The sequence below is a fragment of the Pyrgilauda ruficollis genome, unplaced genomic scaffold, assembly GCF_017590135.1.
Source record: "Pyrgilauda ruficollis isolate IOZ18807 unplaced genomic scaffold, ASM1759013v1 scaffold24, whole genome shotgun sequence".
NCBI classification, from domain to species: domain Eukaryota; kingdom Metazoa; phylum Chordata; class Aves; order Passeriformes; family Passeridae; genus Pyrgilauda; species Pyrgilauda ruficollis.
In genome coordinates, this window is record NW_024523648.1 from 4277852 (window position 1) to 4303836 (window position 25985).

The following is a 25985-nucleotide window of genomic DNA, read 5'->3' on the forward strand; positions in this document are numbered from 1 at the left end:
TCTGCCTAAAAGCTGAAAAACAACTTCACTTTTGTGTTTCAAAAGTCATGTAAATAAAGAAAACTGTCTGACTGTATGTCTTTTTTGTACATGATGAGTTGGACCTTTTGCATATGTGTAAATTCTCAGCCACAGAGGTAAACAACAGAGAAAAGTAAAAGCACTTTTGGGAAAGATCACATATGTAGCTAACTAACACAGAACACTATAAGCATACCTAATGTTTCTAATGCAGACGTTCCTTCTCCAAGTTATATATCTCCAGAGGTAATTGTAAAAAGGCAATAAATTAAAAAAATCTAATGCAAACCAGCAATGATAACATATAGAATTATATTAATCCATGAAAATAATAGCAAGCTGCACTTTAGAGGAATATATGCAACGATCACAAAAATACTTTTTATTATAACTTCTGCAAAAGGCAAGGGAACGCAATGCACACACCATGGGAAGGCAAAGGGCTCGTTCTATCCAAGAGAAATCAGCTTGTGCCACGTGAAGGGGAACCACCAGGGAGGGGGTGCACAGAGAGAGAGGAATTAGTTTCTATACTATAACTACGGAATTATAGGGACATATTATGGACTTGTATGCCAGGTTAAAAGAGTTGCAACTACTGGGAAGGCTAGGCTTTGAAACATTGACCAAGCAACAGGGTAGAACAAGTTGCTACAGGCAGGAGGATTGGGATGCAGGGATAGCATTGAACAATGCCAGAAGATGGCGATATTGCTTACTGTCTAAGAAAGCACTGAAAAAAATTTTAATTCACTCAAATTAATACACTTTTAAACAATTTCATGCACTAAGGACTCACTAGATAATTTTACAGTGATGCACTATGACTTTTAAGAAAAAACTCCAGGTTTACAAGAGCATAAATAGAGGTATAAAATTACATTATTTTGCAAGTTGGGTAACATACAAATACAAATAACTCATTAGAGCCAAATAGAGAAAATAATATTAAGTGGTTAAAACATGAAAAGTGCAATAAGTTATTATTTTTTCTTTGCTTTAAAAAATAAAAAAGGCACCATGAATTTCAATTCCACCCACTTTAACAATCTGTACATTCTTCCATCTCCAACTTAAAATCCTTAAAAATAAATAAGTATGAGAAAATGCATAGTTATCAGAATCTTAAATATAAAGAAATTGTATCTTTAAAGACATCCTAAGAATCACAGCAAAACCAAAAGAAAACACAAGGAACTAATCCAAAAATTGACCAAAATGACCTACCAGTCCCAAAACTTTTTTTTTCCTAAAGACCTGTAAAAAACATCATCTTTAAATTGTTTGATAGTGAGAGGAATAAAAAAGATTAATCAGCACAGATAATTTTCTTACCTTTTTTTCACGATCAATATGACAACAAGGAGAAGTAGGATGAATACCAGAATTCCAGCACTTATTCCTGCTATTTTCACCACTCTATCTGTTTGTTTAGCGGGATCCGGAATCACCTCAGGTTCTTCTGTTGCTGCTGCTAAATTAATCAAAAAAAGACGTTATTTAAAGGTGTAAGCACTAGAGACAAGGAAATAATTTTTGGTGATAATTTTCAAATATGTGTGTGTCTTAATAAAGTAGTCAAAATATAGATACAGGTACCATGTGTTTAAACATCTCCACATATGTATGTAGACACATTATAAATTTAACAGAACAACAGAATGAGCATAGTCAGAAGGGACCCACAAGGGTCATCGAGTCCAGCTCTTGTCCCTGCACAGAACCATCCCCAAAAGCCACACCATGTGCCTGAGGGTTTTGTACTAACACTCGAGCTCTGTCAGGCTTGGTGCTGTGACCTCTTCCCTGGGGAGCCCATTCCAGGGTCCAGCCATGCCCTGGGAGAAGAACCTCTTACTAATACCAACCTAACCCTCCCGTGACAAAGCTTCAGGCCATTCCCTCAGATCATGTCACTGCACACCAAACAGAAGAGATCGGTGCCTGCCCCTCTGCTTCCCCTCACAAGGAAGTCGTCACTGTAATGAGGCCTCCCCTCAGCCTCCCCTTCTCCAGGCTCAACAGAGCGAGTGACCTGAGCTGCTGCTCATGCAGCTTCCCCTCAAGGCCATCACCATCTTTGTTGCCCTCCTTGCAACAGCAAGTTTATGTGTATGTATACAGCTGAATAAATATGTGTGTGTGTGTATATATATATACACACCTCCGCACAGGCAGAAGTGTTTATGTACCTGGCATTCTGAATAAGTTACTGTATTAAAAAGCAGAAGACAAAGCAGAGACAATCTATCAACTTACCACCATTATTTCATTTAATGTTGTTTTTTTCAGATATTAAATATGGAATATTTAACACTGAATAGTAATAAAAAATTTACGCACAAATAGTAAAGTACTTTTTTCCAAACCACCATGTGAACCCTAAACTGCAGTACTTCTGTCCTCCATGCAGTTTCAGTCGACCTTTGTACATGAATTCACCTTACAGCATCTGGGCTGAGATCTGCATTCTGCTGGGAATTTTGATTCTCTAAATGAGGTCATCCACAAAGCCAAGACTAAAGTCAGCAGTAGTTTTATTTCTGTTTACAGGCCCCGCAAACCACTGTTCTACAGAGAAATGAAGACAGTCCGTAACACAGCTGAGTGGGCTGAGGCTATAGGTTGCAGTAGAGAGAAAAATAGAATATACATGAAAGTGCACAGTCTGCACCTCTTTGCATAACAGCCTGGTGTAAAAAGGATCAGGAACAGGAGCTTTTCCAGCCTGGTAAAAATATAAAAAATATAAATAGGTTTCAGCAAGGGGTAAAATTGCTTGAGATGTTTACTTCTAGAACAGAAAATGATTTTCCAGTTCTCTAGTTCCTGCTTTCTAAGGCTGTGGCCTTTCCTCTGCTCACTGACATGAATGGGTACGTGTGCTTGCTCTCCCTCTGGCCCTTCTTCTCTCACACTCCACTCAGCATGCAGCAGATGCCACTTAACCTCTCCCCTCACAGCATCTACACGTGGAACAAGTTACAAGCTGTTGGTATTATCATACTTATGTCATTACACAGAAAGGGTCCCTTAGTCTGAAACTAGGATGCCTCTCAACAGATCACAAAAAGCAGCAGAACAAAAACCAAGGTGAAGTCATATGAGAGAAAGGCTACTGCTCTCCTGAAAATTGACTCCATTCAGAAAGCCAGTGTAGCCATTATCAGGGATAATCAGTATCTAATACTTTCTGGGTTTAACCATGTTACACAGATAATTTCTATTTGTATTCCATGTACAGGAACCCACAGTACCTTTTGAGGGAAAGATTATGCTGTTGTTTAAAATTACTCTTAGTTATTACTGTAACCTTCATCTCTGCAGTATCTGAACCACGTACTAACAACTTACCCTCAGAAAAACCTTCTGAGTTAGGAACGTGCTCTCTTCCAGACACCCACATGAGAGCTAGACAGACAGTGAGAGGTCTGGCAGTGTTTTAATCGTAAAACTTAATCATCATCATAAGAATTCATCATTATAATCATCTCTCTCACCTACAGCTTGAACTCTATCTGCTGAAAAATACTGAATGTTTCCTCCTCTATGTAAATACATGCCTGCATGCACACTTGCATACATAACCTGCGAGGAATGAATACTATATATTTTCTTTGTATTATATGTGTTGTTGAGCTGTAAAGGGATAAAAGTAGGGATCAGACAGGAGATGTGTGCATGTACAACACACACTAGCTAGAATTAATGTTGGATGTACATATGATGTTGTCTAACAGAGGAAATGAGGGGCATGACTTTTGAGGCAGAACTGGAAGATAAGCTATTCAACATTCTCAGTGCTTAAAATGAATCAACTCCCAGTCCAGTATTAGCTGGGCTGGATGTGACAAATGTGAATGAACATTTAATAAGCAGTAGAGACAAAAGGCCAATCAGTAGAGTCAAAGGACAAATCTAAGATAAATATAAATGGCTTTATACGCCAATGGGAAAAAAGAAGTCATGTTTGCTGTATGGAGTACTGAGAAACAGCAAGGACGTGGGAAGGGTAAAGAGGGAGTGTGCAGGAATGGGATATTTGCTGTGTCTGGAATTGTACAACATGAGTGCAGCTAGCCAGCTCTGACCTAGCAAAGGCAAGAACTACTCAATCTGCAAAATAACTAAGGCTGGAGCGAGAGATTTAGTTGTGTGGATGGAGATTTAAGGTCAAGTCTCTGAGAGATTTCAAAATATGTATTATAGGGATTGACCTGAAGATGCACTTCAAAACTTGAAGGCTCAAAAATACATCCAACAGTACAGGCTTTGAGCTTAGATCAGGATAGTGGTATTTTCAAAGGAGTATTAGTGATGAGAGATTGAAAGGGAAAGAAAGACCTGTTTCACACTTCCCTGGAGAAAGACAGGACCCTTACAACTTGATAGAGCAAACTGCAATGTATGTGCTTCTCAGAGCCATGTTTAAAACTGTTGCACGGCCATACACACAGCTGTTTCATTCAGAAAAGTTACTTTAGGAAAACAACTATCCAAGTGTCAGAAAATCTGAAGGGAAGGTTGCCGAGGATGTTTACATATTTGGCTAACTTAGGAACAGGTATTTTATTATATACACTCTAGGAAATAGTTGGTTTGGGTCATCAGCAACTTCAAAATGAAGCTCTCTGTCAAGTTTTTTGAGCAACAGTGGCAAGCCAGGAGGATATCTACTGCTTGACCATTTGTTCTTGTTTCCTTACATTAAGGATTTTGAAGCAAGGGACAGTAACTCATTCCATGAACTTTAAGACTACTTATGAAATAGAGCTGGTGCCCACTAGAAATGCACCACAGAGTCCTAAATTAGTTGAGGAAAATGTCATTGAATAGTCACACACTAACCAGGAGTATAATCAATGGATGTGCCCGCTCTACCCAAAATGCTAAAATCTACTAAAACGATACTTGTCTTGCCAATAGCAACAGAAAAATTGCTTTGAACTTAAACAAAGTCAGGATTATTACATGTATATTTCCAGCAACAGACAATATATGCATTCTTTAGACTAAATTCTACATTTGGGGACTATATGAAAGTAATCATAGATATAAATCACACTGTAATCTATGTGTATTGCATGTAAACATTATTTTGAGGAAGCCATTGAATGTAGCATAGAATAATTTACTGAAACTTATGAATTTCAAAGCATTTCCTATTACTTGTGTTTTAACTTTGATATCCCAAAGTGTGTTGTAATAACCATGCGTGATCTTACCCACACATAACAAGAGAGAAAAATAGAGAAACCTTGTGTCTGCATGTTAAACCTACACATGTAAGTGAATATCTCCTGGCTGCTGACTGCACAAGGACTATAGCAGCAAGTAAACTTCTGCTTACTCTGAGAACTTGCTTTCTCTACGCTCTACAAGACAACCAGGATTTAGCTCTCTGAAGTGGCTTTTCTGCAGGCTGAGCTGCTGATTTTGCCAAACAAAACAACTCAAGTAATCAAGGACTCACAAGGAACAAATCTTGCCTAACCAATTGAATGACCTTTTATAATGGAGTGACTACATCAGTAGGCAAGGGAAGAGTTACAGATGCCATCCATCTGGACTTTTGTAAGCCTTTGACATGGCCAGTGACAACATCCTAACTCAAAATCTCTAAATTGGAGAGATACAATTATTTTGATAACTGAAATTAACTACTGTATATTTCTAAAATGGGCAAAAATACTTTAAAATTATTTAATTTACAAAACCACTTGCTCTGCTAATTTTAAATGCTCATTTTTAGTAATGAAGTCCTGCAATGCTCTCTTATATCTTGAATACCAGACTCTATAAAAAGGTAACTTATTGATCTGAGAAAGAACCTTACAAGGTAACAGAATCATGATCATACAAAAATGGACTCTCTATTGATTACTAATTCCTTTGGCCAGTCTTACTCTAATAGATCATGAATTAAGTGTTAATTTTTATTGTGTCTCTGCCTTGCATATCAATATATGCATTTTTGCGTTTTGATCCTGTGAATCTGAGAAGAGATAACCCAACAGTTTTCTATCCATGCAAACTCATCTTCCATAAAATTTTCAATAAGTGTTTCTGGCCTGAAACAGAGCGCTAAATACATTTTCCACCTGTAAAAAAATAGCTGCCTACACTGAAGATTTATGAGCTAGATTGGGAGGTGTACGCTGGATTTTAGCAATTTATCTACTTGCCTTTTTTCTGAACTAATGAACAGCAACAGCAATCATATCCCACAGTCCCACTCACAAAGTTCATAAAATAACTCGATCCAGTGATTCTGACTCAGCACATAGCCAGTAACAGCCACCATATAAGAAGTTGTTCTCCTTATTTTCATAGATACCAGAGGAGAGTATTCAATCAGTCAACTTCCATGATTAATAGCACAAAGTTTTGTGAACAGCACTAAATCAGACTAGTACAGCTAACTCTCTCAGGGACAGTAAAATTCTAAACAGGTGAGGTAGAGTCCATCTTCTCAAAATTTCCTGATGTACTTAATTGCTCTAAATTTTTTAAACACATTTTTAATCAAACACACAAAAAAATCCAATATCCACATCTTAAATTGAGCATATGCATATTATTTACACTTAATTTTTGAAGTATACTGTGGCATAAGGAATCCAGTCACAGCACGTATTTTGTTCCTGTCTTTTGCTTCCTTCTGCGCTTCAAAATTTACACAGAGCCTTGCGAAATTGTCAGGGAATTTATGACACTCAGCACAAAATCTATTCGCCTATACCTTCCCAAGAAGATGGTGTAGGAATCTAGATAATGATATTCTACTTGCTCATCCAAACACAATTATTCAAGCAGAAAATTCTGGTAGGATTTTGCAGGGTTGTTTGCATGGTACCACAAAGAGAACAGCCAGCCTTCCAAATGACAGCTTTTAAATCAGAAATTTTGAACAACATTTTTATACTTAACCTTCTCACCATACAATTTGACTCTCTTAACATTCACAGCATTTTATTCTGGGTTTCCTTTGTGTGAGTGAGGGAAGAAACTCAATTTTATGCATGATTAAAGCTGCTATTTTATTACACTGCATTTTCTTTGAATGTTAATTTCTGTTTATGGCAGATCTTTGAATTCTCACAAACTGGTGTTATTGCTGCATAGCTTGATATTCAAAATAGCTGTGCTCAAGATAATCTGTTCTGCACTTTCGTTATGTGACATTCAAAAACTTTTAATTAAATCCAGGAATGACATCTGAATGAGTTCAACAAGGTAACATCATGATAACATCAAATGAAACTGAAGGTATCTCTGGAGATGTCAGTCTATCACCTGAGAAAAGGGCTTGTTGAAAACCAGGTGAGATTTTCTGACTTTTTTTTTTAGATTGGTCTGCCCTGTGTTTTAATCATCTGCCCAGAAAGACTGTTCTGCCTGCATCAGTCTTGATTTTTACTGCTTTGCTGCAGTGACAATCATCGTGCAATTAAAGAAATTTTTATAAGTCTGAAATGTAATTAATAAATTCAAGTTCAGTGAGAGAAGATCCATAACCACTTTTAGCTGTATTAAGTTTTCAAAAAAGCCTGAGCTGATTCTATTTGCTGAAAACATTTTAATGTATATTTGCAGGGATCTGGGGACAGGATGTGGAACTTGTTCAAGCAGAGTATGTACATGGTCCATGAGGTCTTACAAATATCCTCACATGGGTCAGTTTTGTACAGCACTACTGATTTTTTTTTCTCAAGTCGAAAGCTGAAGATACATTTAGTGGGAAAGGAATCTCCACAATTCTCCCTTCCCTAAAGTTCCTAAAGAATTTCTCTCTTAGACTGCAGCTTCTGAGAGATGAAGGCATGCCAGAAATCTACTGGGGTTTGGATCCATCTAAGCTGCTGCTTCCAGGATTCTAAATTACAGATTTTTTAGGGTGGCATTATTAGAAAGAAAAATTGTACATGACTGTGAACAGAAATTGAGATTCCCTGAAGTGCTCTGAAGTGTCAGGTTCATCCCTGTCACCATAGTAACCAGGTTCATGACTGTCCCAAGGAAGAGTTTTTCACTGGCTCTTCCAGTGAAAAGGGGGATCCCCGGCACCACCAGCCTCTTCCCTGAACTTGTCCTGAAAGGAGACAGTAGCGAGGTGATGCTTAGATAAAATCTGCTGTCTTACATTTGCGTTGCAACACACTGTGCCAAATTTATCCTGAGTGTCCCCTGCTGGGGAAAAGGGAGAGGTATCACCACCACCAGATGCTGCCAGCTGAGCCTAACAGAAGGAACCTTCAAGGCCCCAAAGCTTTGTGGTATTATAAGTTAAGCCTTCAAATGGACAAAATGATATAACCCCAAAAAAACCAAAACACCAGCTTCAAGCTAACCACTCTTTAGTCAGATTTGGGATGGTGCAAGGAACTGTAGAAGCTGGGCACTGGAAGACTCACAGTTGGCTGTGCATACAAATATGGTATCAAGTAAACAGGGTACACATCCTGCTTTTAGATAATTCAGAAAAATAGCCTGAGCTTATGCTACTGGATACTTTTAAAATTATGAACACGTAGCTTATAAATATTTATATACATTTTAATTAATTAAACAGTCTAGTACAGCATATCTTGTCCTACAATAATGATAATGATACCTGAAATTCCAGTATAATATGTACATTTATGTATAAAAGACCAGTTCCTGACTCTTGTTGATAAGCCCTCTTAAAAGTTGATAAATGTTGCTTTGATAAGTCATATACAATTTAAAAAAAAACAAACACATCTCTACAACTCTCCAGGACTTTCAGATCACTTAATTGATGGTACTACTTTGGTAGGAAACTGTAAGGAAAACAGAATCATGCGAACCAAGCCTCTGCTGCTACAACGGTCTGAAATGAAAATTAATGAGGGCTCTGAAATCAGTAATGTCCATGAATTTATGACCAATTAGCAAAGAGTTTACCTTAATAGATGCAGATGTATCAAGTGAAAAAAGTGCTGAATCTCTTTGCCTCAGTAGCTGAGAAACCTTGGACATGAGCAAATGAGGAGAGCCAGAGCAGGAACAATGCTGAGGAGACAATGTTCCTGCAACACTCTGCCCTGCTGTCCATGGGTCACATTGAAAAAGAAAATTAGTGCCATCTATGTGTTCCTACTACATTTGCCACTAAGACATACTTCTGGAGCTGTGTACTTTGCAGGCACTTTACTAGCTTTAAAACTATGGCAAGGATAGAATTTGGTTATGGGGAAATATGATGTTCAGTGAATGTCATAATCCACAGGTTTTACAGCTTTTGAATTGCAGGCTGCTATCCTCTGCCAGAAACAGCTGTTTGTGCAGAGATAAACCAAGTTAGCTCTAAGGGAGCTGGCTCAGTGATGCAACTCTGCCCCGAGGACATAAAAAGCTCTGGGCCAATACAGATGGCAACACTGACAAGGCATTTTACACAGAGGTGTAAACTGAAGTTACACTGTCAGCTTCTAGTTCAGTTGGGACAGGACACAAGATAAACATGTGGGCTAAGGCTTCTGAAATGGCACCTCTCAAAGCAAACATGGTCAGAGGAACATGGCCTGTCCCCATCTCACAACATCACGGCCCAAGAGAGCAGAGACTCCTCCTGGTCACAGCCCATGATGAAGTGCAGGTGGCTGAGTTGCCGTTGGAACTTTCAACTCTAAAACATTCAGAACAATTTATGTTGTTGAGTTTTACCTGTAGATAAATTTGAGTCTATTCATTAGTCTACTTGACACCAGAAAATCCATGACACAACTTTTTTCTTCCCTCCCGTTCTGGACTGCCTTAGCTTCAAAACAAATAACAAATACCTGAAAGGAATCAGGATACCACATTTCAGGTGTTTGGTACTGTGTTTTTTCAATCTCTGAAGTCCTCTTTCAGGTCATTGTTTCAAAATTGTCAACAACAGTGCAAAGGCTGGAGATTTACCTGAAAAAATCCTAATCTGTATGTTAACCCTAATAAGGTTTTAGAATCCTATAGATCTTCTAAAATATAAACTATTGGCTATTGGACATATGAAATGCTTGTTATAAAACATCAGATCTCATAGTGTAACAGCTGCATGTTTGAAATATTGTAAAAATTCAAAGCAATACCTAACGTTTTTTTTTTTTTTAAATTGGTTAATTGTCTGTGTCTTGCCAAAAAAAATTTCAAAATAAGGCTTTCTTGAGCAGCTTGATGTGTTTCTTTAAGTAGTCAATATGGAAGCAGAGGTCTAAAAATTCAAACAAAATTTTTTCATGGCATGTATACTAACAGACCTTGAAAAGGGTATGTAAAAAAAAAGGATGTAGAAATACATAACACATATAATACTGTAAAGTATTGGACTGAAACAATGGAATATAAATCACTATTGCTTTCTGATTTTTTGGAAAGGGGTATTGGCCAAGAATGATCCTCTGATCTACCTCATCAACAAGCCATTGAAAACCTGCTTGTTGGATGGACTGCTACCATTTCTTAAGGTCACTGTGATTATTTCCCTTATAAGCACATTGGACCTGTTGTTGGACCTGTTGCAGCATTTTTTCCTGGGAACATATAAAAGTAGCCAGCCTCTTGCTAATGAGATCATTTGTTAAGTTAGTGTTTGGCTACATTACAAATCAATCAACTTTCAAGCTTTACTCTAAACAAACTCCCTTCAAAAACATATGTTTTTAAAGATAAAATCTCGATGTTATAAAATTTCAACTGTGCAAGACACTGCACTGAAAAGTTACCTGGTGTTGACAATGAGTCCTATATGGTTTGTTAGCTCAGAAATAATTCTTAAAAGAAAATTAGTTAAAAAGCAATGTTTGATAGCAAATATACGAAATGCCTCGTCTTTCCACCAGATAGCATTTAAGAAGGTTAGCAGAGAAAGTACATTATCATGATCATTATTACTTATAAGACATGGTTTATGTGGAAAAATATTACTCCCAAATGCCTGAAGTTACATTTTGCTATATTTATTGGAAAAAACATTCTATGAATAACTTCTGCTAATTTGAGCAACTATAAAATTGCAAGTGAGAATTTACTGGTAGTGTAGGAGTTGCAGAGTTAATGCAGAGCTGTATAATTACACTGAAGGAAGTAAGGACAGCTTAACTCTTCTCTACCAGAAAAGTGTAAACTCTTACCCCAAATGATAGCTCAAAATACAGAAAATGAGATGAAAAATTTTCCTATATCAAATGCAGTGCTAATAATATTGTAGATGGAATCAAAAGACAGAGGCAGTGAAGAACAGAAATAGTCCTTCCTTTATTCTTTCCAAAAAACCAAGCCCATATAAATTAAAGCTTCTGTAGTACCAAATCTAGCCTTTGGTAGCAGCCATCAGTTGTTCTTTGCCATTCTGAATGGTGAAAGGTGAGAAAATAAACAGAAACCCTCCAAGAAAGCAAGTGGTTAATTCTTCCTTTGGACATGTCTTAGATTTTCCAAACATGCATAGATTAAATTTTATACATAGCATATATATATATATATATATATATATATATATATATATGTATAGTTTATATGTATAGTTTATATATAGTCTTTAATAGCACCCATCTGTTCTTAGTATCCCAGATTATTACTGTCATGACTGCCAGCCTTCAGTATTTCTTTTCTGTAAAATATGGTACTTTTTCAAATAGAGTGAAAGCATATATAGATATATACACACACACATATATATATATACATATATATGTATGTATGTTTTCTTCTGAAAGAAGAAAAGATGGTTTCTTTCACAAGAGTTATATTCTTCCATTTAGAGAAAGTTTTCACAGCTTGTTCAGTTCTGCAATACCTTAATGGCATGGTGCAGTGTTTGTAGGAGTCCACTGGGCTGGCTGGGAAACAGCTGCACTGGAAGTGCGATAGCCATGGCAGAGAAACTTTTTTTCCCTCTTAAAACCTTCCCATCTGAAGAGCATCCACTCACAGAAAGTTACACGGGTCAAAACTCCTGAGGTTCTCTGGAACTTTTTAGCTCTAATAGGTGTCTTAAGCAGCTGGATGGCTGGGAGCATGAGGGAAAGGCAGATATCCTCTTCCAAACCAGTGGGAGGGTATCACCCAGCTGCACATCACAGCAGGCTGCAAGTACTATCTCAGCCATTACCCTAATTATGCAGTTGCTCCCAAATCTGCTTATCCAAATACATCTGAATGGTCTTATGTCAGCACTTTAAGCTCAGCCACCTGGTTTTGGACTGAAACATCCAAAGCCGTGGTGCTTATCCGTGCTAGTCTACCAGCTGCGATGTGAGGGCAACAGCCTTTAGCTGGCTAAAAGCTTTGTCATCTTCTGCTACACCAACATTTCTAACCCAAATATGTTACCTAAGCCTTAAACCCTGTGTAAGAAGTCAAGAGCCTGTCCACAGGCTTGTTTACCACTTCTGACATCTAGAAATGCAACCATAATGACTCTGCAACAACATGCAGCTAATGCAATGACAACTGTATGAAAAACACATCAATAATCACAGCTCTGGCTTGACTGTCATTGATTATTGAGTTCAGATTAGGACTTGTAATGATATTAAAAGCTTTTCATACTGTGTCATTGCCTCTCTGTCTATATATTCCTACATTATTAAAATGTCAAAGAAACTTTCAAGCATGAAGAAGAGATGGCAGTCCTGCAAACTACGGGACAAAACATGACTACAAGAAAAAAGATTTAAAGTGTATTGCCATTTTCTGAAACTTTGCGTCTACTTTTTCACATTTTTTTCTTTAATACTGAAGTTTTGTTGCCTTCAAATCTTAAACTCCAACTAACCTCCCTCATCTGAAAAAAATAAAGAGATTTTTTATTATTTCTATTACTTGAGGAAATATTCACAGAAGACTGTGATGGGGAACCAGGTGTAATAGAGAACTTCCATGACTAAAGGTAGATGAACTTTTTATATGTGCTGTTATACTGGTTCATATAAAGCAAAGGGAAAAGCAATTTTTAATTTCACAAAGCACAGACTCTGGCAGAATACAGCGAGGCTTTAGGAAAGGTAGTAATGGGCTGTACAGTATGCAAAATGAAAAGGAATCAGTTTGAAAATTACTTTGGTGCCTCCTCAGCTGCTGATGTTTTACATGGGTATAGAGTGCTTGGTTGTTTTTATCCAGAGGATGAAATTACCTGCTCTGTATTGGATATGCCTTGGGCTGCTGCTTTCTCAGATAGTTTCTCCAGGAAAATACAATTGTAGCAAATGAAAAAATCCCAACCATATACTTAACAAAAGCTTCAAATTCACATAGAAGTCAAAATAAACAAAGCCAACTATAACATGCAAATATTGTATTATGATTTATGTAATGGATTATCAGCAAGGAAGATTACTATTCTGGTATTTATGTTTTAAATCTGGTTTTAGGGTTTTCAGTCAGTTGTGATCTGATTAAAATGTGACTGATTTGGAGGAGAAAATCACCTTAAACTGATGGAGTGCCAAGAACTCTTGCAGATGAGGTGGCAGAAATATCTATACTGAGGCCCTGAGCTATGTCTAACAATGACCAAAACCAAATTTGCATCTTAAAATGAGAATGAAGATTGTATTAAACAACGGATATTAAAACAATGTGCTCTTGTGTTGAGCACACAAGCTAAGACACATCTGTATATACCTCATTTACATTGTTCCTTTGAGAAATGTGAGTAGCATTTTGAAACACACAGGCCACTCCACCCTGTGAGTTCCCATTTATAAGCAGGTATTCCTGGCCATTCATGGCAAAAATGGCCTTTCTTCTTTTCAAGGAAGGGGAAAATGGTTTTATTCATTGACTGACTTGATATGACTTTAATCAATGGTTCACTTCAGCTTCTTATTGCTTAAAACCCAAGCGATGTTATCTATCAGCTTTCTTAGAGACAGATGGACAAAACTGTCAAGCTTGGGTTGATGGATTCACCCTCATATATTCAGACAGCACCAACACAGGAGATGACTTTCAGATTGCTTGAACAGCTCTCATAAATCAGATGAATTGTCATAATTTAACCAATATGTGAAAAGAAACGTACACCTGGGAAATATATTAGCCAATGAATGGAATGGCAATATCTGATAAGACCTTCTTTTGCTTGATTCTGGTGTAATGATAAGTCGAGTAAGTACTACATGAAAACATAACGCAATCTGATATGATCACGCCTGTTATCTACCAAATACTTAAAAAGTAAAATTAAATACAAAACTGTTTGCATATTTCAAGCATTTAAGAAACAGAAAGTGGGGAACAATAACGTATTCCTGAAGCAAATATTAAACAACATGGGACTACATTAAACTTCATAAGAAAACTATAAAAGCCTTTTCTGTCACTGAAATACTTCAGCAGGACAAAATGCTGAGAAAGAAAAGTAAGAAATGTAAATGAAATCACTGATTTGTGATTGTAAAATCTCGGTTTAAATTGGACAGGAATTGTATCCCTAGCTACATGAATCTGAGAGATAGATGACAATGAAAAGAGAAGCAAATCCAAATGTGGATCTCTGAGAGTGAAAGAGGTAGCTATTTCTTTCCTTCTTTTCGAAGTCACAATCCAGACCTGCTACAGACATTACTTCACATACTCTAGAAAGTCCATTCCTTGTGCTGGTTAGCAATGGGAACTCCAGATGCAGATACACTTGCTGCCACCAAAGAAAACTACTATTCATTCTGCATAAATTGTCTGCCTTTGTGTGAGATAGGTGGAACAGGAATGTAAACAGTGCACTATCAAATCTGCTTGGAGTCATTTGCCTGCATGTGATATATACCTTGGGTCACTGCTAGTAAGCCTTCACCCTTAGCTGGAGCAAGTACATCCCTTCCTCTTTCTTACTGTGCAGACAGAAACAACCAATCAACATCACTGAAATGAGGCAAATGGTGTTACCTTCTACTTCACAGAAAATATAAACTAAGACCCTGTCATTTAACCTTCCCTTACTTTTGCCCCTCCTTCACACTGCACTGCTTTTAGTCTTGATGTTTCTTTAAAGGTTTTTAAGCCTGTATACCTTTTCCTAAGCTTAAAGCAATTATCTATAAAAGTAACCTCTACTGACCAAATGAAAGAATCCAAATCAGATTAAGTCTTAAGATAAGCAAAGTAATGACTAAATTTCAGTGTCTGTTTACTTTTCAAAAAAATTTTACTACCATTATGAACTAGTGTGAACAGGTTTTTTGAACTAAAAAAACATTCCACTTTACTTCAAATATTTTAAATATTCTTTACATTCAGTTACTCTCTTGAGACCTGGCAAATAAAACTTCTCCATATGCATTTGAGAGCAGAACTTCTGCAGAAATCAAGGGGGTTATACCAGGATGGACAAAAAAGGAGTGATTCAATCACTCTTAATGGAAACTACTAAAAGAAAAGCCTTATTTCAAGATTCTCTCTTTTGCTTCATGAAACATAGTGAACAAAGATGCCAATTTAAGGACTATCAGTTTACAGAAAAGCAATACTTACTGAAACATTTTTCATCAATTAGTTAAATGTATTTGCTCTAAACTTCCAGCAGAATCATATGGAAAAAAGTCTTATTTTCAGACATTTCGAGCAAAATGTATTTGTGCACACTAACAAAAAAAATGCCTTATTATTCATAGACATTGCAGATATTTATTAAATCAGTTTTTTCACCAGAAGATATTTTTTATATAATATCAACTTCCACTGTTTATTGAACATTTGCAAAGCCTCTTTTAAGAAACATGAAATATTATACTGAGTAACAATACACTAAATTTCATTCTCACTCAGCTTATTGACTTAACAATGTTCACTTAGTGAATGCAAATTCTAAATAAGTTTAATCACATTGAACCATCTTACACTAATCTTGACTTTTGGCAAGGACAAAAGGCACCATTAATATTCAAGAACTTTTAATTACAAATGCTGATTGGAAACCCAGTGACAGCAACTGCCGAATTCAAACACATTTTTTTTGAAAAAGGCAAATAATTCTCATCCTATAACTCCAGAAGAAATAGCTCTCCATGCTGTCACGTACTTCCCCATTAGACCCAAATATCCTCCCATAGCACTTCCACTATGCCTGTGTTGCGGCAGGTGGGTAACAACTCTAAGGAACTCCTGCTCAGAGTTTTGCAGAGACCCTTCTCACGTGCTTGGCCCATCAAATACTCTAGTAACAGAATATGTCATCTTGGATTTCATTCCTGCCTTCAACACTGGATCAGGGAAGATTACTGCTGAGTTTAGGCTGAGTTTGGTTCAGAGCTGGGTTATCCTTCCCTCTTCAAACAGGGCTCCTTGTACTTCCAGCCACAATGAAATGAACAGAAATGGTTTGAGAATAATTTCTAAGGTTAAAAGAAGTCTTTTCACCTTAGCTGATACATTAAAAATTTCAAGAGGGATGTAGGCAAAACAGTAAGAGAGTAGTAAACAGAGACTTTTCAGGGAGGCTGAACTCAAGGAATTTGGGGGAAATGCAAGTGTGAAGTAGCACACTCTGGGAATTATAATTTTTCTCCTTTTCTCATAAAGGCCCTGTTCTTAAAGTCCAGTTAGTTTCAGGTATCTGACAGGGAAAAATAAGCATTCATTCCCCTGTGCCCATGGGTATCTTTTCCCCAAATTTAGAGCTAATGAAGAATTTCATTAATATGAAACTTCAGAACACTAAATTTGAATCATCACTGTAAACCTACAAAAGGGAAGAAATTTTACAGAAAATTCCTCCTTTCTCAGTGGAAATATAATATGCTGAAAAGCATTACCATAAAGTCTAAGCATTGCTAAGGAATCTGTTTGGCTCAGGATGGAGTAAGGATAAGTCTGGCTGACATAAACCTTGCTCACTAGAGTTTTTAGGGTGCTATGCTTTCAATTCATGACTAAAACAGTGTTGATAACATTGTTTTAGCTATTGTTGAGCAGTGCTTGCACAGCTTCAAGGCTTCCTCATTTCTCACACTGCTCTAAGGGGTATCCCATGTCATGTGATGTCATGCTCAAATAAAAATTACACATTCAATTTTTCCAAAGCTTGGAGATGGTCTGGGTAGGGAACTGAGTGTGGGAGGTAGTGAGTGACTGCCTTTGTATCCTTTTTTAAATAAAAAATTAATCCTTTCTTCACTTACTAAACCATTCTTAGCTCACAGGTCTTCTTACTTTCCTTCTTCTGATTCTCTTTCCCATCCTGCTGGTGAGCAGAGAAGTTGAGTGGGTGCTTAAATGCTGGTTGGGGTCAGTTTTCTACCCTCCAGAAAGTGCGCAGAAAGGAAAAAAAAAGCCAGCAACAATGAAAATTGTTCAAACCAAATTGTTTCAATTGTTCAAACCCCAAAGCTACTTATGCTATTGTCCATTTATATTCAGGTTGGTTGTCTAAAAACAAATAAGGCATTTCTTCTTATTCCTGTTAATTCTTATTAAATTAACAAGACATATTTATAACACTCTATTCAGTTAGTTACTACACTGTAATTGGCATTGCATCTCTCCTTCTAGTTGAACCTTTAAAAGTCCTCTCAGGTATTAATTTGAGATAGAGCACTCCTATTTAACAGTTGAAAGAGTGGAAACAGAAAATAAACAAGCCTGGGGGTAACAAGGATCTCACACTTGAGCTATAAGTGTTTTCAGATAAAGGTAATGTTTGGCATAACTCTTACTTTCTACAGTGTCTCTTTTCCCCTTCCTCACTCTGCAGCTTTTACAACAAGGTAAGATAAGGTCATACCACGCTTAGCAACCTTAATCAAAAAGCAGCCTATACTAACTGGCACTTTTTCACACTTTTTTTTTTTTTTGCTATACCTCTCTTCCCACCCCCTCATCTTTTTCACACAGTATTTAAGGCAGTTAAAGATTAAATTATTTGAATGTCAGACTTGAAAGGTAAAATGCTCCAGTTTGCTACAATTTTTTTTTCTCTATAGCAAGTGAGAATGAATGAAAAGGGAATAAATGACACAGTAGTCCTTTCATACCCCCCTTCTTCTTTCAAGAGCATTCCTTTTTATTTCCTTCACTTTCAATTCAACCCATTCACAAAGGATTAGCATAACACATCTTTTTATGCTTGTAAGGGTTACAGCTGTAATCGCCTCACCTCATCCCTTTACTTAGAAATCCTGTCTCCAGAGAAGTAATTCGATTACTCACAACAATCCAACTTTTGCCTAACCAAACAGGAATTCATTATAATGCTGTCCTGCTTCATCAGTTTACTATGAGTGGATGGGAAAAAATATATCAAAATGAATAGCTGGTGTGAAAAGAAGAAAGCAATTGTCGGCTAACAAAAGGCTACCAACAAAAGGTAGGATGACAAGCAGAAATTCTAAGTCCCATGGGCAGGGTAGCCTCCAATCTACTAATGACTTGTAGCTTTTAGAAGTCTTGGGTTTTAAATAGGTATGAAAACTTTGTAAATTGATGAGAACACCTGAGTGCTTCAATCTGACTAGTCTTTAGCAGGTACTGGGCAAATGTGTGTGAAAACCTGAGACAGAGCGCTTCTACCTGCTGAAGAATCACCATCGTCCTCTGCTAGTGAAAAACATATTCATGCTAGTCCTTACAATGGCTTTTCTTCTCCTTTTCTTCTAAGACAAAAATGTACATGAAGTAATCTTGGCTGCATACTGCTTCAAAGTAAAACTTGTACTATACTTAGCAACTGACAGTGGATAAGGATAAAAGAAAAAGATAGTAATGAGGACAACTGGCATCTCCAAATGACTTCCAGTTGTCCATATGCCCACAAGCACAAATCTAAGGAAAGCTCATGCTGATTGTGGCACAGAAGGACAGCACTTGGGGCAGAAGCACAGATGCCAGGATCATGCCTTCTATTTAGAAGTAGAACATTTTATTTTATTTTGTATTATTTCTGTAGAGTGATTTAAAGTGCCCAGATATAATGAGGTAAGTTCTCAAGGGCAACATTTGTTTTGCCAAAGGTTTAGGAGCATTAGGATACAGCTGACAAATCTTTAGCTGTTAGACTGGCTTAGGTTGGTTTTCAGCTTTTGGAGCCCAAAACGATCTTCTTGACTTTTATTTTTACACATTCCTAAGGATTTCAACACAACATATGGGCAGCATTAAGGGCATTAAGGATTTATAAATTCACATCATCATTATAAAAGCATACGAAGTCCGAAATATACTTGGGGTTAAATGGAATACATGTATTACTCATGGTCAAATTAAATATTGATGTGTTCCCGTCTGCATTAAAAAGAACAAAACAAAGCATTGTTTTTACAGTAGCCATATGAAGAAAACATTCCAGACACGAAGAAAGCAGCTCACTGCATTTACTTTAGTCTGATTTCTTTTTAAGATGGAGTTTCTTTTTACTTAAAGTTGCTGCTCTTTTACATTCTTCTAGGCAGTTAACCTTTATTGCGATGTGTGTGTACTTTACAGTGACTGGAAATCAATAATAATTCTGATACCAAGCCCTTTTTGTCTTGAAAAACTTAAAATATCCCTAAGACAGCATATTTCTTCAATACTACTCATGGGAATTTACTAATAATTACATTGTTAGATGTGAGTGGAGAAATTGAGTACGTGAAATAAAAGCCAAACTTTAAAATGAAAAAACTCCTCAGAGCATAGGAAAGTTTGTCGGTTATTGTTATTATGCAAATTTTTGTTCAACATACACATGACTGCAATAACCACGTTCACTCTACACAGACAAAGTATCTGTATTCTTTCTCTTTTTCCATAGTTAAAAAATCAGAGAAAAGTGATTCCCCCACAAAGACCTCTTGCTCTGATCCTAAATGGACTTCCAGTTCCAAGAGAGAAAACTACAGCTGCACAGAGAGATGGGGCAAGATCCAGCATCCAGCCTTGAATCGGGAAGACACCTCAAAAAATACAGCAAATTGTTCAGGTACAAGAACACATATTTTGTTTTGTCTCCTGACACTTTTTGATTCACCATGGTTTATTTGCTGAAACTGAATTTACAATACTAATTTTTATTTGAGTATGTAATTTAAGAAATTAATTACCCTGTTTGCAGAAAAGCAGCTCTGATACACTGTTCAGAGAGCTCAGGCATGGTTTCGGCAATGCTGTATATCCCAATGGAAACTAGACATTTCTCTTCAATAGAGAACTCCCACCAAAAAAGTTAAAATACCTTACATTAAACTGGCCAGTACTAATAATAAAATGGAAGAGACAGTGGAAAGGCCTCAGCAAAAACATGAAACAATGCATTACTGCAAATGTCCTACTCCAAACCAGAAAAACAACCAAGTTAACCAAGATAAAAATATGTTGTGGGACTGTAAATATTACAAGGCAGCCATCACGCTTACAGATAGAGAACTGGATAGTGTTCATTCCGGTGATAATTTTTTTTCTCTTTGCTGTAAAACAGCTAGTTAGACACTTCATAAGGAGTCAAAAATTACAAGTTCGCAACACGAATGTGACACAAACACAAGCAGAGTACAAAAATAATTGAGAGTATCTGATCTCATAAAAAATGAATTTAAAACACAATAGCCAGTTTCAAAGCTCACAAAAGAAATGTATATTATATCAGTATTTAGCTTCCAGTTTAGGGATGTTTTATTTATGCTTCTGTCTCAAACACTTATACCACAGTATAAATTGGTTCTAACTACCTTAAGTAGCTACATCTTGAGAAGGAAGAGAAAAAGATGAAAGACTTACAGTCACTTATTCTACATGATTGTATTTCCCCTTTAGCCTAACTAATGTTAAGACAATTTGTTGCTAATCCTACATTTCTTCTTATATCATCTCCAGCTATGGCAATGACAAAATTTGGCTTGATGAAATACTTCAGCATTGGGTAGGACTCAAGAAGCTTCCATACATGGCTGAATGGAGTATGCAGTACAGCTGATATCTTTTGCTTTGACAAAAAGTTCAAGCAAGCAAGTCAAATGAGGAAGGAATTGTATTTGAAGAAATCTTGCCATTAGATAAAAAGCAGCTGTCACTTGATCTTAAGAGTTTTGAGAAATTAGTCAAGCATCTTATTAATCATAAGATGTGGGAGACATCCTCATTTGTAACAAATTTTGTAGGAATCAGGGCTCTCTTGTTGTGGCAGTATGACCCCACCTCAGCAGTGACATGGGCTACATCCTGCAGTCAGGTGTCTGACAGGTTCACGGTGTGGGCCCAGCTATGCACAATGTGCTACTGAACAAGCTCACCACCTCTACGGGCTGGCTGGTGGCAGGCAAGGCACTACACTCTCACTGTAAGCTCAGGCAGCAGCAGCACCTGCCCAGCTGTTCCTCTTCTCCTCCAAGCTATAGGCATTAGTTCATGCAAAAACCTGATAATTGGTTCAGCTCCAGTGCAACAGCACTATGTGCCTACCATTGATCACATTATGTTTTGATTTATTCAAGCACCACACGCCCCTCTGCCAGCAAAGAAAATTGTTCTACCTAAGTATGTGTTTGCATTCATCTAAATAGTTCCTTGAATGGGTTACTCAAAAAAAAAAAAAAAAAAAAAAGTGTCATATTTGTACTTCCTGAAACAATTTGGAAAAATATTTCCAGACAGTTCTGTTTTGTGGGTATAGAATTTCAACGTCTAAATTTCATCACTACTAAAGGCACATCCAGGAAGTTGTAATTTCTGTTGCTCAATACTTTACATGCATAAATTGAAAAACTCACTTTCTGAGACTGAGAAAACTTTACAGTTCTGTTTGAATTAAAGCTATATTAGTAAAGCTATTTGATTTGGCTAAGTAAGATGATATCTCATAAGTTGTGCTGAGTAAGCAATATGCTTTTAATACAAAGGCAACCAAATTATCAGCTTTCATATTTGGACAAGCATATAATGAAATTCAGTTCTCCATGAGCAGCAGCTGAATGAGCTGTGGTTCTTTAGGCTGCAGAAAAGAAGACTCAGGGGGACTCCATCACTCTCTACAACTACCTAAAAGGAAGTTGTAATGAGGTGGGGGTTGTCTCTTCTCCCAGGTAACAAGTGGCAAAATGACAGAAAATGGCCTCAATTTGTGCCGGGGGAGGTTTATATTGAGGATTGGGAAAAATTTATCCACTGAAAAGGTGGTCAGGCATTGGAACAGGGTGCCTAGGGGGAAACGGTGGAATCACCATCCCTGAAAGTGTTCAAAAAATCTGCAGATATGGCACCTGAGGACACAGTTCAGTTGGCTGACATCTTAGATATCTTTTACAACCTTAACATGACTGGTCCCTCAGTTACTAAACTGCCAATTACCTATCACAGAAGGAGGTTTTCTAAATTATGTTCAAGAGCGAAATGAGAACTTGGTAGATTTACAAATATGTAGTGACTGCTGCAAATAGTCAGTAGCCTTTCCCATCTCAGCATGCAGCATGATCTAGGCTGAAACATGTAAGCATTTGGTAGCAGCCAGGGCGCACTCCACAGTCCAGGTTACTGATCAAAAACCCTATCTAACCACAATGGTTAATGTCTGACTGCATTCATGGGGACTTTAGACATATATTACTCAAAAGAGTAACCTGAAAAATCAACCTTCTTATCTGATATGTATAGCAGAATTTTCTGTAAATGAGTGAGTAGGAAAGACAATACATACAGCAATTTTCACCTTTGATTCCATTTGAGATATAGAGGACAGAGCTTCCTTCTAGATGTTTCACTGAGCACCCAGTACCCAGGTTTCACAGTACAGTACATTAAAAGCCTTTAAACCAGGACAAAGAATAATAACCCTTTTTATCACAGGCATACAAAAGGAAGTGCTGTGAAAGATGAACACTTGGATGTAAAACTCTGTATAAATATTATGGTTCAATGATTTCAAGAAGAACGGTAGCTAACTTACAGAATTTTGAAATTTTGGAATACTATTAAATATACTATATATAGAATATAATACTATAATAACAGGCCCTTCCGGATTAAATCTTTATGAACTACCAGAAATGAGAAACACTAAAGAACTGTGAAAAAATTTGTTTACATTTGCAGAAAATAACTACAGCATGTTGAATATCCAGTCCTTATAAAATTTTTTACAAAATTCTAGGGGATGCAGCACCATCATTTCAAAAAAGAAAAGAGAGACTCAAGGCAGCAAAATCTGTGAAATAAGAAACAGATCAAAGGTTAATTTGAGATTTGCTTGGCTACAGGTTTTCTATTGTAAAGAGTTAATGAAACAAGCAAATTCACAGAATCCGGATGGTGTTAATGTATGTAAAAATTAAGATTCACATGAAAAAAATGCCTGTACTTGTGCAAATCAATGCCTTCCTTAAGTTGAGGCAATTTGAATGCCACTTACAGCAATTGTAGAATCCTTTCCCTTCTCTCTCTGTTACAGAAAAAGTAACATGCCATATCCATGCTTTTATCTGTTGTTAAAAGCATGGATATAGCAGTAAAATCTCTTTCAATGGTTCTGGCCAACAATTTGATATTTCTGTCGTTACCTAATGATCCCAAGAATAAGACGTACAACCAGGATACATATCTTTATATCAGAAGAGTATCCCAGTGAAGGGACACTGTCATCTAGTGCAATCTGAGCCCACTATAGAACCTTGGGGGTCTCCAACTGAACCCTGTGCCACTGATTACAACCCTCTGGAATCTGCCATTCAGACAGTTCTCAATCCACATCACTGTCCACTCATCCAGTCCACACTTCCTGAGTTTCCCACTGAGTATATTGTGAGACAGTGTCGAGGTAGGTAATATTTGCTGCTCTCTCCTAATATCTGTTGCTCTCCCCTTAACCATGAAGGTAATTGTTTCATTGTAGAAGATTGGTCAAACATGATTTACCTTTAGTGAATCCATGTTTACTACTCCTGATCATTCATCTTCTTGTCATTCATGTGGAGAGGTCTCCAGAATGAGATGTTCCATCACCTTTCTAGGAACTGAGGTGAAGCTGACTAGACAGTACTTCCTTGGGTCCTCCTCCGTGCCCTTTTTGAAGACTAGGATGACATTTGCTTTCTTCCAGTCCTCAGGTACCTCTCATGATCTTCATGACCTTTCAAAGACGATAATGAGTGGCCTAGCCCTTCTTGTTGTCTTTAACACCCTTGACCAGATTTAATTCCTTGGCCTTCCTTGTTTCATTTCAATTTACTCAGACAGCCTCTCTATATTCATTCCAAGTAGCCTGATCATTTTTCCATCTCCTGTGTATTTTCTGCTTATGTTTGAATAATGACAGGAGTTCTTTAGTCACCCATGCAGGTCTCTTGCTCCCTTTGGCAGATTTCTTATTCATTAGGATGCATCATTCTTGAGCCCGGAGAAATGGCAAATTCGGGAACACAGTAGCATGAGGGATGGAAAGAATGATTGTGACTCCTGCTTTCCATCAGTACATGAGGACCTGGTTTCATTGTCCCAGGAAGACTCACATTTTCATGATTCTGTGAAGTGTGCAGATGTAACCTTTTTGCTACCATATTCACTTTTACTATACACTTCCATTCTAATTTTATTTTAATGTTATGATGGCATAAGTACCCATTCTTCACCAGAGCAGGATATCTTCAGATTTAATTTCCCACACTGTGAAAATGATTACACATAATTGAGGATTTGCCTTAAACTTACCCATTAGCCACCTCATTATTCTGCCTCTGAGCTTCTCATTTCACTCTGCATTTCAACTGCCCAGTTTTGGGCAACCTGTTTTCCAACATAAGAAGCAGGTCTGGCGTAACTGGATGTCCTATAATCTTGCTTCAGTGCTGACAGTGTGACAGCAATTTAGGAAAGCATCATTCAGGGCAATATCCTGCAGTTTTATGGCAGGAAGGGCATGAGAACAGTGCATCAGAAATTGTTTGGATACTTGATGTGGAGATGAAAAAATGTCCAAGTTTTGTAGCCATACACAGAGTGACAGCAACTAATGTACAATAGATATTTACTTTTATTTGAACCCCAGATGCCTCTTCATTTCAGACATGCTGCTTTAACATCCTAAATACTTTATTGGTTTTTGCTTTTCCCTGTATGCCTTTGCTATTAACTCTGGTGTTTTGAAAAAAGTATGCTAGTGAAGTAGCATTGCTGTTCTCACAAATTTCAGTAGTGTAGCATCAGCACAGACTACTGCCTCAGGATATTTTCCACCACAGCAAGGTTAGCGAAGGACCTCTTTCCCCCCTGTACTAATGGCCTGGCCAACCTTTTGGCAGAGGGGCTGAAACAGTCAATAATATGTAGTCTGCTTACATATGTTTGAGTAACCAACACTCAGTCATCAGCAAAGAGCAAGTAACACAAGTTAGGAGATATGGGACCTCTGATTTAATGTTCAGTTAAATATTCTGGCATCTATGGGATACTGAATGTGGTTATCTTTCCTGTTAACAAAGCAGATGTTAAATGGGAGTGTCAAAGAATGCAATGTATTTTGTGACCTCTTTGACAGTAAAGGGTTCTGGAAGTACATCCTGATCAAGAACCTTCCTCACTGTGCAGCATGCAGTATATTCCCAGTCCTTTCCAAACTGCTGAATTCGCACAAAAGCCTCCAGACACTTCCTAAGTTGACAGCATTGTAAACCACACACAGGATTGTAATTCTGTTCCCTATACTTTGAATTCACCTGGCCACAAAAATTGCTTTAACACTGCCTGTAACTACTTCCTTCTGTGACAGACAGATGTGTGATAACCATGTTATTTCTAGAAAGATCATCCTGCCTACAAGATCCACTTGCAAGCCCTTCCAGCTGGCATCTTTCCAAATAGCCTGGTTAGTACACAACTTCCCACCAGAGCAAAAAGCAGCGTGAGCTCCTGAACTTCAGTGCCATCATCTCCTTATGCAGCTGACAAAGCATCAGTCTCTGTATTCGAATAATTTGGCAGCAGGTCCAATCAACCATACTGACTTGCTCTGCAACACATTGGAGTGTTTAGGAAGTGCTACTACACTTGGCAATGCT

At 37.4% G+C, this 25985-nt stretch overlaps 1 protein-coding gene across 8 annotated transcripts in view; it reads right to left on the reverse strand.

The window, feature by feature from the left end:
• The window catches only part of PTPRK (protein tyrosine phosphatase receptor type K), a 380307-nt gene that overhangs the window by 34789 nt on the left and 319533 nt on the right, over positions 1 to 25985 (reverse strand). For 4 of the 8 annotated variants that reach the window (XM_041469933.1, XM_041469931.1, XM_041469930.1 and 1 more), the window contains exon 14: positions 1357 to 1495. In XM_041469933.1, coding sequence (XP_041325867.1) covers positions 1357 to 1495 — 139 coding nt within the window. Of the gene's footprint in view, positions 1 to 217; positions 260 to 1356; positions 1496 to 25985 lie in introns of all 8 variants that reach the window. The other 4 variants (XM_041469934.1, XM_041469932.1, XM_041469928.1 and 1 more) reach the window with 2 other exon arrangements.